This window comes from Peromyscus leucopus, chromosome 20 (assembly GCF_004664715.2).
Source record: "Peromyscus leucopus breed LL Stock chromosome 20, UCI_PerLeu_2.1, whole genome shotgun sequence".
In the NCBI taxonomy this organism is placed as follows: domain Eukaryota; kingdom Metazoa; phylum Chordata; class Mammalia; order Rodentia; family Cricetidae; genus Peromyscus; species Peromyscus leucopus.
The window spans coordinates 5,172,283-5,185,680 of record NC_051080.1 but is presented as its reverse complement, the minus strand read 5'-3'; the positions used below and the strand labels follow the sequence as shown (position 1 = coordinate 5,185,680).

At 46.7% G+C, this 13,398-nt stretch overlaps 1 protein-coding gene across 3 annotated transcripts; it reads right to left on the bottom strand.

The window, feature by feature from the left end:
- Window positions 1-4,837: 4,837 nt before the first annotated feature.
- Window positions 4,838-8,543, bottom strand: Rhebl1 (RHEB like 1). Of its 3 annotated transcripts, none has more exons than XM_028891940.2 (8): window positions 8,262-8,538; window positions 7,608-7,679; window positions 6,803-6,870; window positions 6,454-6,536; window positions 6,309-6,365; window positions 6,057-6,104; window positions 5,532-5,613; window positions 4,838-5,376 (listed from the first exon to the last, which is right to left on the bottom strand). In XM_028891940.2, the coding sequence occupies exons 1-8, from the start codon at window positions 8,311-8,313 to the stop codon at window positions 5,287-5,289; spliced, it is 552 nt and encodes a 183-aa protein (XP_028747773.1). In that variant the 5' UTR covers window positions 8,314-8,538; the 3' UTR covers window positions 4,838-5,286. The 3 variants fall into 3 exon arrangements, 2 of the variants coding, with proteins under 2 accessions (XP_028747773.1, XP_037053283.1); XR_005089594.1 differs by having other exon boundaries at window positions 5,285-5,376; window positions 6,022-6,104; window positions 8,262-8,543; XM_037197388.1 differs by lacking the exon at window positions 6,057-6,104 and having other exon boundaries at window positions 4,858-5,376; window positions 8,262-8,541.
- Window positions 8,544-13,398: the final 4,855 nt, after the last annotated feature.

Genomic DNA, 13,398 nt, shown 5'->3' with positions numbered 1-13,398 from the left:
CAAATGGAGAAAGTGAGGCACGGCGCCTGGCGCTGCAAAGGGTGGGTTTCTCGTCACGTTCGGGGGGCCGAAAGAGAGCTGGACGAGTCTCAGGTCTTCTCACTCCAAGACCCCCTTCGTGCGGAAGGACTGTCGGTGTCCTCGCGATCCCCAAACACCACTTCCCTACCAAAACATCTATCTAATCTATCTAGAGTATCCCACCCCGTATTTAATTTTTCCCGAAAATCTTCTGAACCTCCCCTCCCCCCCCCCCAAATAGTTGGCTGGAATATTGTTAATCTGGATAAGACTTCGTTAAGCGCTCTCACCCCAAGTCTGAATGAGGAAAAAAAAATTACCTTTTCTGCACAGACTATACATGGAGTAAGCAGGTTGAGACAAATTAACTGTGTACTTGATACTTTATATCGTCTTAGTTTTTCCTCACCAGCATTGGGGAATTATCTCCATATTACAGACGAAAAGACCGAGGCTAAACTAGAGGAAATGTCCAAGGAGTCACCCTGAGAAGTTAACCCATAATTCAAACCAAAGGCAACATTTTCCCCTTAGATTTAAATTAAAAAAAAAAAAAAAGATTTAAGGGCCATGAGATCCCAGGAGGGTAAAAGGCACTTGAAGAACTGGGTTCAATCCCTGTGGCTCACCTAGTGGAAAGAGAGACTGCTAACACGTTGTCCTTTGACCTCCACATACCCATTGTGCCCACACCCAAACACACATGATAAATAAGTAAATGTAATTTTTTTATTTTTTTACTTTAAGTGGAAAGAAGTTGGCAAAGTAGATCTGAGGCTACCTTTGTGGGAAAAGTACAGCAGGGTTCATTCTGATGGAAAAGTGCTGTATCCACAGGAATATAGCCATTAGATACATGTAGCTACTGAATACTTTGAAATGTTGGTAGGTGGTGCAACTCAGTAACTTAATTATAACTATGTTAAACTTAGTCATGTGTGACCTTCCATGTCCGACAGTGCCCCCGGACAGTGCCGATCAGGCCATGGTCGCAGGAGGGATCAGTAGTGCCGATCAGGCCATGGTCGCAGGAGGGATCAGTAGAGATAGACACATCCTGCTAGTCATACATTGGCATCATGTTTTCTAGTCTGGTCACTGGAACCTATTTCAGCAAAATTTTTAAAGAAGTTTAACTAGGAGTTGAAAAGCGGAAGGCACCTCCCTGCTGCCTGTACCCAAAAAGGAAACGCAGACCCTCACTAGAAGACACTAGTGCTGACTGATTCATCTATGATGGACTACCCTGAACATTGTGTCTATTACCTCAATTCTTGCTTTCTTTTTTATCACACAAGGTCTTATTATGTATTCCTGACCCACCTGGAATCTGCCATCTAGACAAGGCTACTCTCTAACTCAGATCTCTTATTTCTGACTCCTAGGAGCTGGAATTAAAGGCATGTGCCACACCTGGCCCCTCATTTCCCACTTTAGTCCTCTGAAACAGACTTAAGAATGTTATTTATATGTGTATTTGTATCTATCTTTGTGAGTTTATGTGCACTACATAGGCCACTCCAAAGGCCAGAGGAGGGCATCAGAGCCCCTAGAACTGGAGTTACAGGTGGTTGTGATCCACTAAGTGGGCTGGGAACCACACGCAGGTCCTCTGCAAAAGCATTAAGCACTCTTAGCCACTGAGCTCCAAGCCTTTTTTTTTTAATGTGTACGTCTGAATATGTGTATGTACATGTGTGTATGTCTGAATATGTGCATGTACATGTGTGTATGTCTATATATGTGAATGCAATATCAGGGTTAGGGCTATTCTGTGGAGCTGGAGTTACCAGCAGGTGTAAGCTGCCTGATCTTGGGAATTGAACTCAGGTCCTCTGTAAGAGCAGTACATAGTCTTAACCACTGAGCCATCTCTCCAGCCCCAAGGCTTGTTTTGTAATACAAGGTCTTAACCTGAGTTTGGCACTGCAATCCTGTAATGTGGTAATGTGAAGGCAGGAGGAAGATGAGGACTTCAAAGTCATCCTCTGAGCTGAGATGGCTCAGGAGGTAAAGTAGTTTGCTACCAAGCCTGTTTGTTGTAGAATATCATTTTAAGGTGTGTTGTATTTGTTTATGCTGTGGAACATTTGCCTTAATGATGCAACGATGTGTTGCATTCCTTTATGTTGCATTTGTTTAACTCTATGAAGCTGTGTTACTGTGCCTGCCTAAGACACCTGATTGGTCTAATACAGAGCTGAACAGCCAATAGCAAGGCAGGAGAAAGGATAGATGGGGCAGACAGAGAGAATAAATAGAAATGGGAAAAGAGAGAAAGGGAAAAGAAGGGAGATCAAGTAGTCAGAGAAGGAGGAGGACTCAAAGGGCCATCCACCCAGCCATTCATGGAGTAAGAATGAAAGTAAGATATATAGAAGCAAGAAAAAGAAAAAGCCCAGAGGCAAAAGGTAGACAGAATAATTTAGGTTAAGAAAAGCTAGAAAGAAACAAGCCAAGCTAAGGCCAGGCATTTATAATTAAGAATAAGCCTCTGTGTATGATTGATTTATTTGGGAGCTGGGTGGCAGGCCCCTCAACAAGAGGAAAAAACAACTAACAACACCTGTTGATCCCCAGGACAGTGGATGGAATCAATTCCTGAGAGTTGTCCTCTGACCTCCACACTTGCTCGCTCTCGCACTCTCTCTTATCAAAAGAACCAAAAAAATTTAGACCAGGCTTGGTGGCACCCATCGAATTCCAGCTACTGGGAGGATTAAGCAGCATTGGCGGAGCCAAGGCAAGCCAAGCCTAGGCAACTTAGCAAGACCCTATTTCAATCTTGTCAGAGGCTGGAGTGATTGTCCAGTGGTTAGGAGCACTCACTGGTTCATCTTCCAGCTGACCTGGGTTTGGTTCCCAGCACCTTCTTAGTGGCTCACAGCCATCCGTAACTCCATTTCCAAGAGATCTGATGCCTTCTTCTGGCCTCAGAGGACACAATACAGGAGTGGTGTACAGATGTACATGTAGGCAAAAACATACAGTAAAAATAAATCTTTTGTTATTGTTTGGATGATTGTTTTTATTTGTTTGGGTTTTTTTTGTTTTGTTTTGTTTTTTTGAGACAGGTTTTCTCTGTGAAGCCCTGGCTGTCCTGGAATTTACTCTGTAGACCAGGCTGGCCTCAAACTCAGAGATCTGCCGGATTTTGCCTCCCAAGTGCTGAGATTAAAGGTACCACCCAGCTAAAAATAAATCTTACAAAAAAGAAAAGCAAGCCGGGTGGTGGTGGCTCACGCCTTTAATCCCAGCACTTGGGAGGCAGAGCCAGGAGGATCTCTGTGAGTTTGAGGCCAGCCTGGTCTAGAGTGAGATCCAGGATAGGCACCAAATCTACACAGAGAAACTCTGTCTCAAAAAAAAAAAAAAAAAAAAGCAAATCAAAAACTCTTGAGGGTTGACTAGATGGCTCAATGAATAAGACTTCCTGCCATACCTGAAGATCTGAGTTGTTCAATCCCCAGAACTCACACTGTAAAAGAGAATCAACTCTAGAAAGTAGCCTTCTATCTTCCACTTAAAAGTTATGGTACGTCCACACACATAATACTTCTAAAATACAATTTAAAAAAAAAAAAGGAGTAGCTGGGCAGTGGTGGTGTACACCTTTAATCCCAGCACTTGGGAGACAGAGACAGGCAGATCTCTGAGTTCAAGGCCAGCCTGGTGTACGGAGTGAGTTCCAAAACACCTGGGGCTACACAGAGAAACCCTGTTTCAATCAGAAAAAAGGACTGGAACTATAGCTGGCTGGCGGAGTATTTGGCTTATATGTGAAATCTTAATATGTAGGCCAGGATGGTCCCCTTCCTCAGCCTTCAAAAATGCTAGGATTACAGAGGCGATATCTGCAGCGTACCACCACACCTGAAGCCAGCTTAACCACACTTCACAAATGGGAAACTCAGGCTGCCTGGGTACTTCAGCTTCCGGTACTTAGCAGAGAAGGTCTTTGTCCTGTTATGCTATAGTGCCTCTTAGGTGACCCTTACAACTTCCTTTGAGGACGATTTTGTGAGGGTGGGTGAGTAGTCAAGGAAGATAGAGGGAGGGCCTGGAGACACAGCTCAGTTTATGCAGAGGACCCATGCACAGTATCCAGTACCCATGTTCAGTGACTCACCACTCCACTACCCTGCTACACCACCCCGCCACCCCACTACAGCTCCAAGGAATCCGATGCCGCAGGTACCTGCACTCAGGTGTATACCCCCACACACTTGTAATTTTAAAAGTAGAATAAAAAGACCCACCCCTTACTAGCTGAAAATACCCACCCTACTGCAACAGTGAATCACATAGGGCAGAAACACCTAAAATACATAGCACAATTCCAAAGGTGTGCAAGGCACAAAAAGATAGTCAAATGGATAAAAGAAAAAACAACAAAACACTATATTAAAAGGGGCAAGGGACATGAGGGTTGGCAGAACTAATGTCTATCAAGCACATCACGTCTTGCTTTTCTCAATTTTCTTGGCTATCACACACTTCTAGTCTCTGCCTCTACTCTCCTTGACATCATTAGAATCGAGGGGCTTCCTTCCTCCGGGTCAAGGTCCCAGGACAACAGTTACTCAGCTTACGGCAGCTGGCCACTAGAGGGAGCTGTATCTGTAGTTAAGGGGGCTCTTCAGAACCCACAAACTCAGATGGGTGGGGCAGCCCAACAGAACTTGAAGTATAGAAAAAAAAAGAAAGACACAGCAAAACAGATGGAAAAGATAAGTAGTTAAATCTTAGGGCAATGGTCCTTAGTGAGGAGTAAGATAAGATTCCATACTAAATAATGAAACCATCACTCCTCAGCTCTCTCCAGACACAGAGAAGTCAACAACAAAAGATTTCTCAGTTTATTTGCAAATATACATTGTCACCCCAGGAGCCAGCTCTACTTCAGAACTGCCAAGCAACCAACACCCTCACCCAACCCACACCCAAAACCTACCCAGGAGGGTGGGTCCTGGATAATCAAAGCCCAAGACTCATATTCCAACTGTACAGATTGTAAAAGTTCATTTAGAAAAACAAGGAGTTAGAAGCCAGTGTCCATGAGACACCTTGCCCCTTTGTAAACATTAACACCAGGCTACCAGAACCTGGGATGAGTGTGCAAAAATGAGGGTACCACACTGTGTGTGCCCAGAGGGCCAGGGACATAGTTGGCATCCATGCCAGTTGAGTCCCGAGGGTCTGCCCCCCACTGCAGGCTGGAAAATGCCTGCAGCAGAAACCAGGCAGCTAGTCCATGTCAAGAGCTCACATGAGATAGCATCGGCGGTCTGGCCCGTAAGAATTCTCCACACGGGCAATTTCCTGGATGACTTTGATGAAGATCTCTTGAGTTAGCTACAAGAAATAAGCAGATTCAGATTCAGAGGTAAGTCGGGGCCAACACCACCCAGCCCTGAGGCAAACACACCACTCTCTAACCATCCCCACCACCACCAAGCAGTGCCGAAGGAAGAAGACACTGTTAACCTGTCACCAAGTGGGCTCCGCACCTGATTCTCTCGAGCAGATGACTCCATAAACGTCGCACCCCAAGACTCTGCTAGCTTCTTCCCTTCAATTGCCTGCACCTCTCTGGAAGCACATTTGGAACATAAAGATGGAAGGCAGATAATAACGTCTGCAAGCTCTCTGAAAGTGCTTTCAAGATTCAGATTTCCTCTGACGCTTCACACCCCTCCCCCAAGGTTTGATGAGGGCGGGGTGAGGAGAGAGAAAATACATGTAAACAAAAGCAGGATGGGCAAATGTAAGACTGAAGCGTGAAATATGAATTATGGGTTTATGATAAGGCTGTCCGTAAATAACCCCTAAGGTAATGATGGAAAAAGGGGCAATGGCTAGGCATGGTGACCCACCCCTATAAGCTCAGCTCGCACAATCAGAAAGGAGTTAAAGGATAGCCTGGGCTACATGGTGAAGATCCTGTCTCAAACAGAGTCAGGAAGGACTACAGCTTGACTGATCCTCAGTACAACTCACTTTCCTTTGCCGTGAGCAGCAGAGACTGTACACACCTGTCTGGAGAGAGATCTGCCTTGTTCCCCACAAGCACCACCGGCAGCCTGTGAGCAAACAGCGGTCACTACGGTATGACTGTAAGAGCCCCTTCCCCATTTTCGATGGACCCCAACTACTCCAACTACAGCAAGGCTAGATGATTCCCCAAACAAGCCAACAACCATCTACGTCCAGCCTCCTTGAAGAATTCACCATTTTGCTCTCTTCCACACCCTCATGCCCACACTCTACTTCCTAGGGCCACTTACCGAGTTTTACCGTGGCCTTCATGGAGCTTTTGGTACAGGCTCTTAACGATTTGGAAGCTTCAAACATAAGAAATAGAGCTATAATCTTAGTTCTAGGGTAATTGTTGAGTCCTTCCAAGCCCCACTTAAAATCTTAGTCACGTACCTATGCAGAGAGGTGACAGAATACACCAGGACATAACCGTGGACCCCAATGATAAAGGAATAGGGCAGAATGCTGTACTCATCCTGACAAGAAACAGAAACGAGAGTATTTAGAGCCAAGCCATTCACATCACAAAGACCGGGTGGGACCGCATACAAGTGACCCTCCCTGGGACATTCCTGGCTCCCATTAAACAAAGTATTTATGAAGTAGCTCCAATGAGCCTTTGCACACTGTTAACAGATCAAATGCTTTTCTTTTCATGCTGCGTCACACACGAACCACACAGACCACAAGACCTTACGTAGGGCTGAATTGCAACATTTGGACATCCTACCCCAACCGGTACCTGGCCCGCTGTGTCCACTAGATGTAGGTGAAACTCATCTTGGCCAAGAGTCACTGTCTTGCTGAAAGCTGGAAAAACAAAGAGGAAAACTTCTTGCCTGTGAGGCACTTTGAAGGGCCAGTGATGTGTGTCCCTGACCCTGGGAGTGACACAGACAAATTAGTTCCAGGGAACTCTCCAGGGAACTGGAGAGACATGCTAGGGTTCTTGCTATCCTTATCTACAGTAGAGTGTAGTGTAGATTCTATACTATCCTGGGCTAGAACCTTGCAAATTCCACGCTCTAGACCATTGATTCTCAACCTGTGAGTCAATTTTTTGGAGGGCCAAATATCATATATCCTGCATATCAGATATTTACATTACAATTCACAGCAGTAGTAAAATTACAGTTATGAAGTAGCCATAAAATAATTTTATGGTTGGGGTCACCACAACATGAGGAATTTTTTTTTTTTTTTTTTTGGACAGGGTTTCTCTGTGTAGCTTTAATGTCTGTCCTGGATCTCACTCTGTAGACCAGGCTGGCCTCGAACTCACAGAGATCCGCCTGGCTCTGCCTCCCAAGTGATAGGATTAAAGGTGTGCGCCACCATCTCCTGGGGAAGAACTGTATTAAAGGGTCACAAGCATTAGGAAGGTTGAGAATCACTGCTCTAGACACTCACAGGATTCCCAGAAATGATTAGATGAACACATAAATAAATCAGCCCCTTGGTAACAAAGAAATCCCAAATTAAGGAGTTGGAGAGGGCAGCCAGTCTATCTAGGTTCCATCCCCTTCACACTAAAGAACACTACTCACTGTTCTCCACTGTAGGATCGTAGCCTTCCAGGAACTCGCCTTCCACAAATTGATGTGCCAAAGATGTCTTCCCTTTAAGGACCAGAGATTGTTGTAATGCAATCATCCATCCATAGTCACTCCTTGTGTCCTTTCGGACTGTGGCCAGTACCAAAACGCACCCCAAATCAGCTTCCCAGTCAGTGAGAGACCCCAAGCAATGTTTCCCCTTGGCCTATTATTACCAACATTCTTACGCATTGATTCCGCAGCAGCATTTTGGCTACTGGGATGCATTCAGTAGCGTTGCAGGAAGCCTCTTCCTGCCCCACCCCACCTCACCCTTCGGAAGATCCAGGACTCCCCAGGATATAGTGCACCAGCCCAAGGACACTTGCAAGTGTCTGCCCCGCGTAGACCTCCACTGTGCCTTCAAATGCTGACCACTCCCCTGCTCCCAGAGTAACGCGGGGACCACTGATGCAACCACAGCCCGGTCCACTTTAACCCTTGAGCGCTCCTCTTCCAGCATCCCTCCACCCTTCCATCGCCTGGCAGTAAACCCGACTTCTTCCCAGGCCACATTGGCTCCGCGCATCACGTTCCCGCGACAGCGCGCCTCTTCTGGCCACAAAGCATCGGTGCGCTGGTGCTCTCGGGAGGGCGGAGACTCACCTACGGAGCGGTACCCGAGGATGGCCACCTTCCTGTAGCGCACCAGCGGCATGACAAGACGCCGCCCCGAGGGGCTCCTAAGAGCGCGGGCCGAGAGAGCCCGAAGACCAGCCGGGATGCAGGAGGCGGTGGAGCCCGGGAAGGGCAGCAGCTCACCGAAGCTACGCCGGGCTAGCGGAAGGAAAACCAAAACAAGCCGCGCGCCCCAGGCAGGCCACGTGATCACAACACAGCAGCTCTACGCAAGGGAGCCGGGCGCCGGGGCCGGGGGAGGGGCGGAATACCCGGCCGGGCGGCTCCCGGCTCCGCCCCCTAGGCTGCTCCCCATTGGTCCATTAGAATGAAGGAGGGCGGAGTCTCCCACAAGGAGGAACGGGTAGGCCTCACGTGGAGCGGGAGCTTTGGGAGCTGCACATGCGTAGACCCGAGCCTGTTCATTCATAAAGAAAGAGAAAGGAACCCGGGGTCCTAGAGGTACTTGCCCACTTGCAGCCTAGCCGAAGAGGCTGCGAATCGTAGATGGAAAAACACCCGTTGTGAAAATACGAAGTGAAAAGGAAAATACCTGCTGCGGTTGACTGGAGTGTTGGGTTTTGGGTTTTGTGTTTTTTGAGACAGGGTCTGATCTTGTAACCCTGGCTGGCCTTTTAACTCCCCATGTACACCATGCTGGCATGCCTCTCCTCCCCCAGTGCTAGATTAAAATGGGCTTCCACTACAAGTAGCTTTAGGATGGAGGTTTTGTTGAAAAGATTCTAGGCCTCTGAAGGCGGCAGTGGTGGGCGCACGCACGCCTTTAATCCCAGCACTCAGGAGGCAGGGACAGGTGGATCTCGGTGAATTCGAGGCCAGCCTGGGCTACAGAGTGAGTTCCAGAACAGCCAGAGCTACATGAAGAAGCCCTGTCTTTGGGGGGCGGGGGGGATTCTAGGCTTCTGTTTTCCATGGTCTCTGGGCTAGGAAAAGAGTTCCAGTCTATCACCTGCTTTCCCCAGCATTCAGCCTGGACCTTTTGTTGGTAGTTTTTAGTCTTCTAAGGATATAACCTTAGAACTGGAGTTCTTAGTCTGGGGAAAATTGCTTCAGTGTATGACTGTGCAGTCTGATGTTTCCTTATTTTAATCAAGGCATTCATTTAGTTAACTTTTGTTGTTGTTGTTGTTTATTTTTCGAAACAAGGTTTCACTGTGTAGCCCTGGCCGCCCTGGAACTCCTTCCGTGACCAGGCTAGCTTCGAACTCACAGAGATCCAACTGCCTCTGCCTCCTGAGTGCTGGGATTAATGTGTGCCACCACTGCCTGGCTCAACAAATATTTTTTGATCTCTGAACTCAAATTCAAGAATTGAGGCAGGAGGACACTGTGAGTTCAAGACCAGCCTGGGCTAAACAGTTATCAAGCCACCCAAGACTCATATGTAAGACCTTGTCAAAAAAAAAAAAAAACAGACTTGGTGGCCTAGGCCCATAGGATTTAAGAGGTGAAGGCAGGAAGGCCAGGAGTTCAAACTCATTATGGCCTTGAGCCACAGAGTGAGTTTGAGCCTAAGAGACCCTGTCTTAAAAAAGAGAGAGAGAGAGAGAGAGAGCTGGGCGGTGGTAGCATACGCCTTTAATCCCAGCACTTGAGTTCAAGGCCAGCTTGGTCTCCAAAGTGAGTTCCAGGACAGCCAGGACTGTTACACAGAGAAACCCTGTCTCTAAACAACAACAAAGTCTGTTGAGAATACTCTACGCGCTCTGGACCAGACACTGCCTGAGGTTTGATGAAAGAGATCGACATGACAGACCAAGTCTGGTTTTCCTGGCATTTAAATTTATTCACAGAGGTTGGAATTGTGACTCCATGGCATATATGAGGCCTGCCTTGTGTTCAACCCCCAGAACACACACACACACCCCACACACATACACATACACACCCCACACACATACACACACACACACACCCCACACACATACACACACACACCACACACACACACCACACACACACACACCACACACACACACCACACACACACACACACCACACACACACACACACACCACACACACACACACACCACACACACACACCACACACACACACACACACACACACACACACACACACACCCCACACACACACACACACACACACACGTGGGGGTGGGGGTGGGCCTGGAGAGATGGCTCAGCAGTTAAAGAGCACTGACTGCTCTTCCAGAGGACCCAGATTCAATTCCCAGGACCCACATAGCAGCTCACAACTGTAACTCCAGTTCCAGGGGATCCGTGCACATGAAATAATAATTTAAAAAAATAAATAAATAAACTAAAAGAGACAATTATGTCATGAGAGCGCCAAATTAATAAATGGATTCATCCCTTGGTGAGAGAGAACAGAGGAAGAAGGCCATTGGTGGAAGGTGGTCCTGAGGCTCTAGTTCACTCTGGTCCCTTCCTGTATGCCTCTTTTTGTGACTATGGACCAACCCTATGGAATTCTGAGCCAAAATAGACCTCTCCCTCTTTGAAGTAGTGTTTCTTGGGTATTTGGTCACAGAGACACAAAATTCTGACTAATGCTGTACTTCACAGGGCTTCTTTGTTTTATAAAACTCCAGATCACTGCCTAGCTGATGTATAATAAAAATCATTATCATCATAAACAACACTGGGCGGTGGTGACACAGGCCTTTAATGCCAGCACTCAGGCAGGCGGAGCTCTGAGTTTGAGGTCCGCCTGGCCTACAGAGTAAGATCCAGGATAGCCAGGGCTACACAGAGAAACCCTGTCTCAAAAAAACAATAATAATAATAAACATTAATACTTGGTAGCTGTGGCTTTTTTTTTTTTAACCACTATTTGAGGTTTGGGGAGATTTTTATTTGTTTTTGTATTTTATATATATTTTTTTTTGTTTGGATTGAGTTTGGTGTTTTTGAGACAGGGTCTCTCTACCTAGCTCTGACTTTCCTGGGACTCACTGTGTAGCCCATGCTGGCCTTGAACTCAGAGATCCACCTGCCTATGCCTCCCAGGTGCTGGGATAAAAATGTACACCATCACCCCCAGGCTCTTTTTTTTTTTTTTTAAGGCAACATCTCACATCTCATTATGTAGCCCTGGCTGGCCTAGAACTTTCTTTGTCAGAGACCCTAGTCTTGAACACCAAGAGATATATTTGCCTCTGCCTTCCAAGTGCTGGCCTAGAAAAACAAGGTATTCTTTCTCAGGGATCATCTGCAGGTTGAATTAGCCATTCTCTTGTTTCTTGTCCTGTATTTGTTAAGGGGGCTGAAGTCTCAATGGAAGTAGAAAGTCCAGAAGGATCTTAGTACCTGGGCCTGGGTGTTGACTCTTGGCTGAGTCAGATTCTCTCTCTGCCCCCACATCCCCCCCCCCCCCCCCCGTGTGTCTTTCATCAGTGAGTGATCCAGCCCGAACTGAACTTCTCTGCATGGAGGCAGAAGTACATAAGAAGGTAAGGGACTCTTGGGCTTTGCGACCTGGAGTCCATCCCATAGCATGACTTCTTCCACACGTTATTACTTTGAAAAAGGTACAGATCCTCCGCCCCATTCAAGTCGTGAGCTAGACTGTTTCTTGGTAAGAATGGAGGACTATTGTGGTAATCCTTTCTTCCTACTTGTTTTATGTGTGTGTGTGTTTTCCTGCATGGATGTGCGTGCACGCTCGTGTGATGCCCGTGGAGGTCAGATGAGGGGACTGCAGTCCCTGGAACCGGGTTTACAGACAGTTAGGAGCCTCTAGGTGGGTGCTGGGCCGTGAACCCAGTTCCCAGCAGGTGTCTTAATCCCTGAACCATCTCCTTACTCCCTGTGGCAGTTCTTCAGTTTACAGCAGATTATGTTGGTTACGACAAACTGAAGTTCTCCACCTAGCCAGGTGTGCCATTTCCCATGTCTGTAGCTGAGCCCTACAAGTCTACTGTCACCTTCCACCCACTCTTTTTTTTTTTTTTTTTTTTTTTTCAAGACAGGGTTTCTCTGTTTAGCTTTGTGCCTTTCCTGGAACTCGCTCTGTAGCCCAGGCTGGCCTCGAACTCACAGAGATCCGCCTAGCTCTGCCTCCCGAGTGCTGGGATTAAAGGCGTATGCCACTATCACCCGGCAACTTCCACCCACTCTTGACACCCTGCTTCACAGCAGACACCTAGGCCATCTATGTCACCTGTGGAAACAAACCTCCAAGTTGAGTATCTAACCTACAGCAACCTGAACTTGCTGGTATCTAGTTTATTGTAGCTACTTGAGTGGTAAGAACCTACTTGAGACTGAGGACATAGCTCAATGGGAAAGTACCTTCGAGCAAACACAAGCCTGGGTTTAGTCGCTAGTATAATTTAATTAAAAAAAATTACAGAAAAACAGTTCCAACACTAAAACAAACCTCACATAACAAAGCTGAGGGTAGTGGCATTGACATGGGCCGGCACAGTTCTTGACCTTTTTCTGATGTCGTCACCCCATGGCCACACAAATCAGGTCACCTTCAGGCATCACATCTAAATTCTAATATTTTATATTGATATCTAAAAGCAACATTTTCATATTCCAAAGTTTAAATGAGACTATAATTTTTTGTTTTGTTGTTTTCAAGACAGTCTCTCTGTGTAGCCCTGGCTGTCCTGGAACTTTCTTTGTAGACTGGGCTGGCCTTGAACTCACAGAGATCCACCTGCCTCCGACTCCTGAGTGCTGAGATTAAAGGTGTGCGCCGCCGCCTGGCTTTTTATTGTATTTTTATTGTATTTTTAGTTCGTTTGTGTGTTTGTTTTTTGAGACAGGTCTATTACTTATGCTGGCCTCAAACGTGCTGTAAAACTGAGAACTGGCTTTAAACTCTGGGTCCTGTTGCCTCCACCTCCCAAAAGTTAGGATTACAAGTGTGTACTTGGGTCTCATTTACTTACACATAAAACTATACATATATATTTATATACATATTAGTAGTGGTAGTCCTGGGAATTGTGCGTAGGGCCCATATATTCTAGGCAAGCTGAGGCTGAGCTACCTCCCTATCTAGTTTTTCAATTTATATTTTGAAAGGCCTGCTGACATGGCCCAGCAGTTAAATAAACTTGCTGATCTCCCTGAGGACTTTGGTTCAGTTCCAAGCACCCACATGG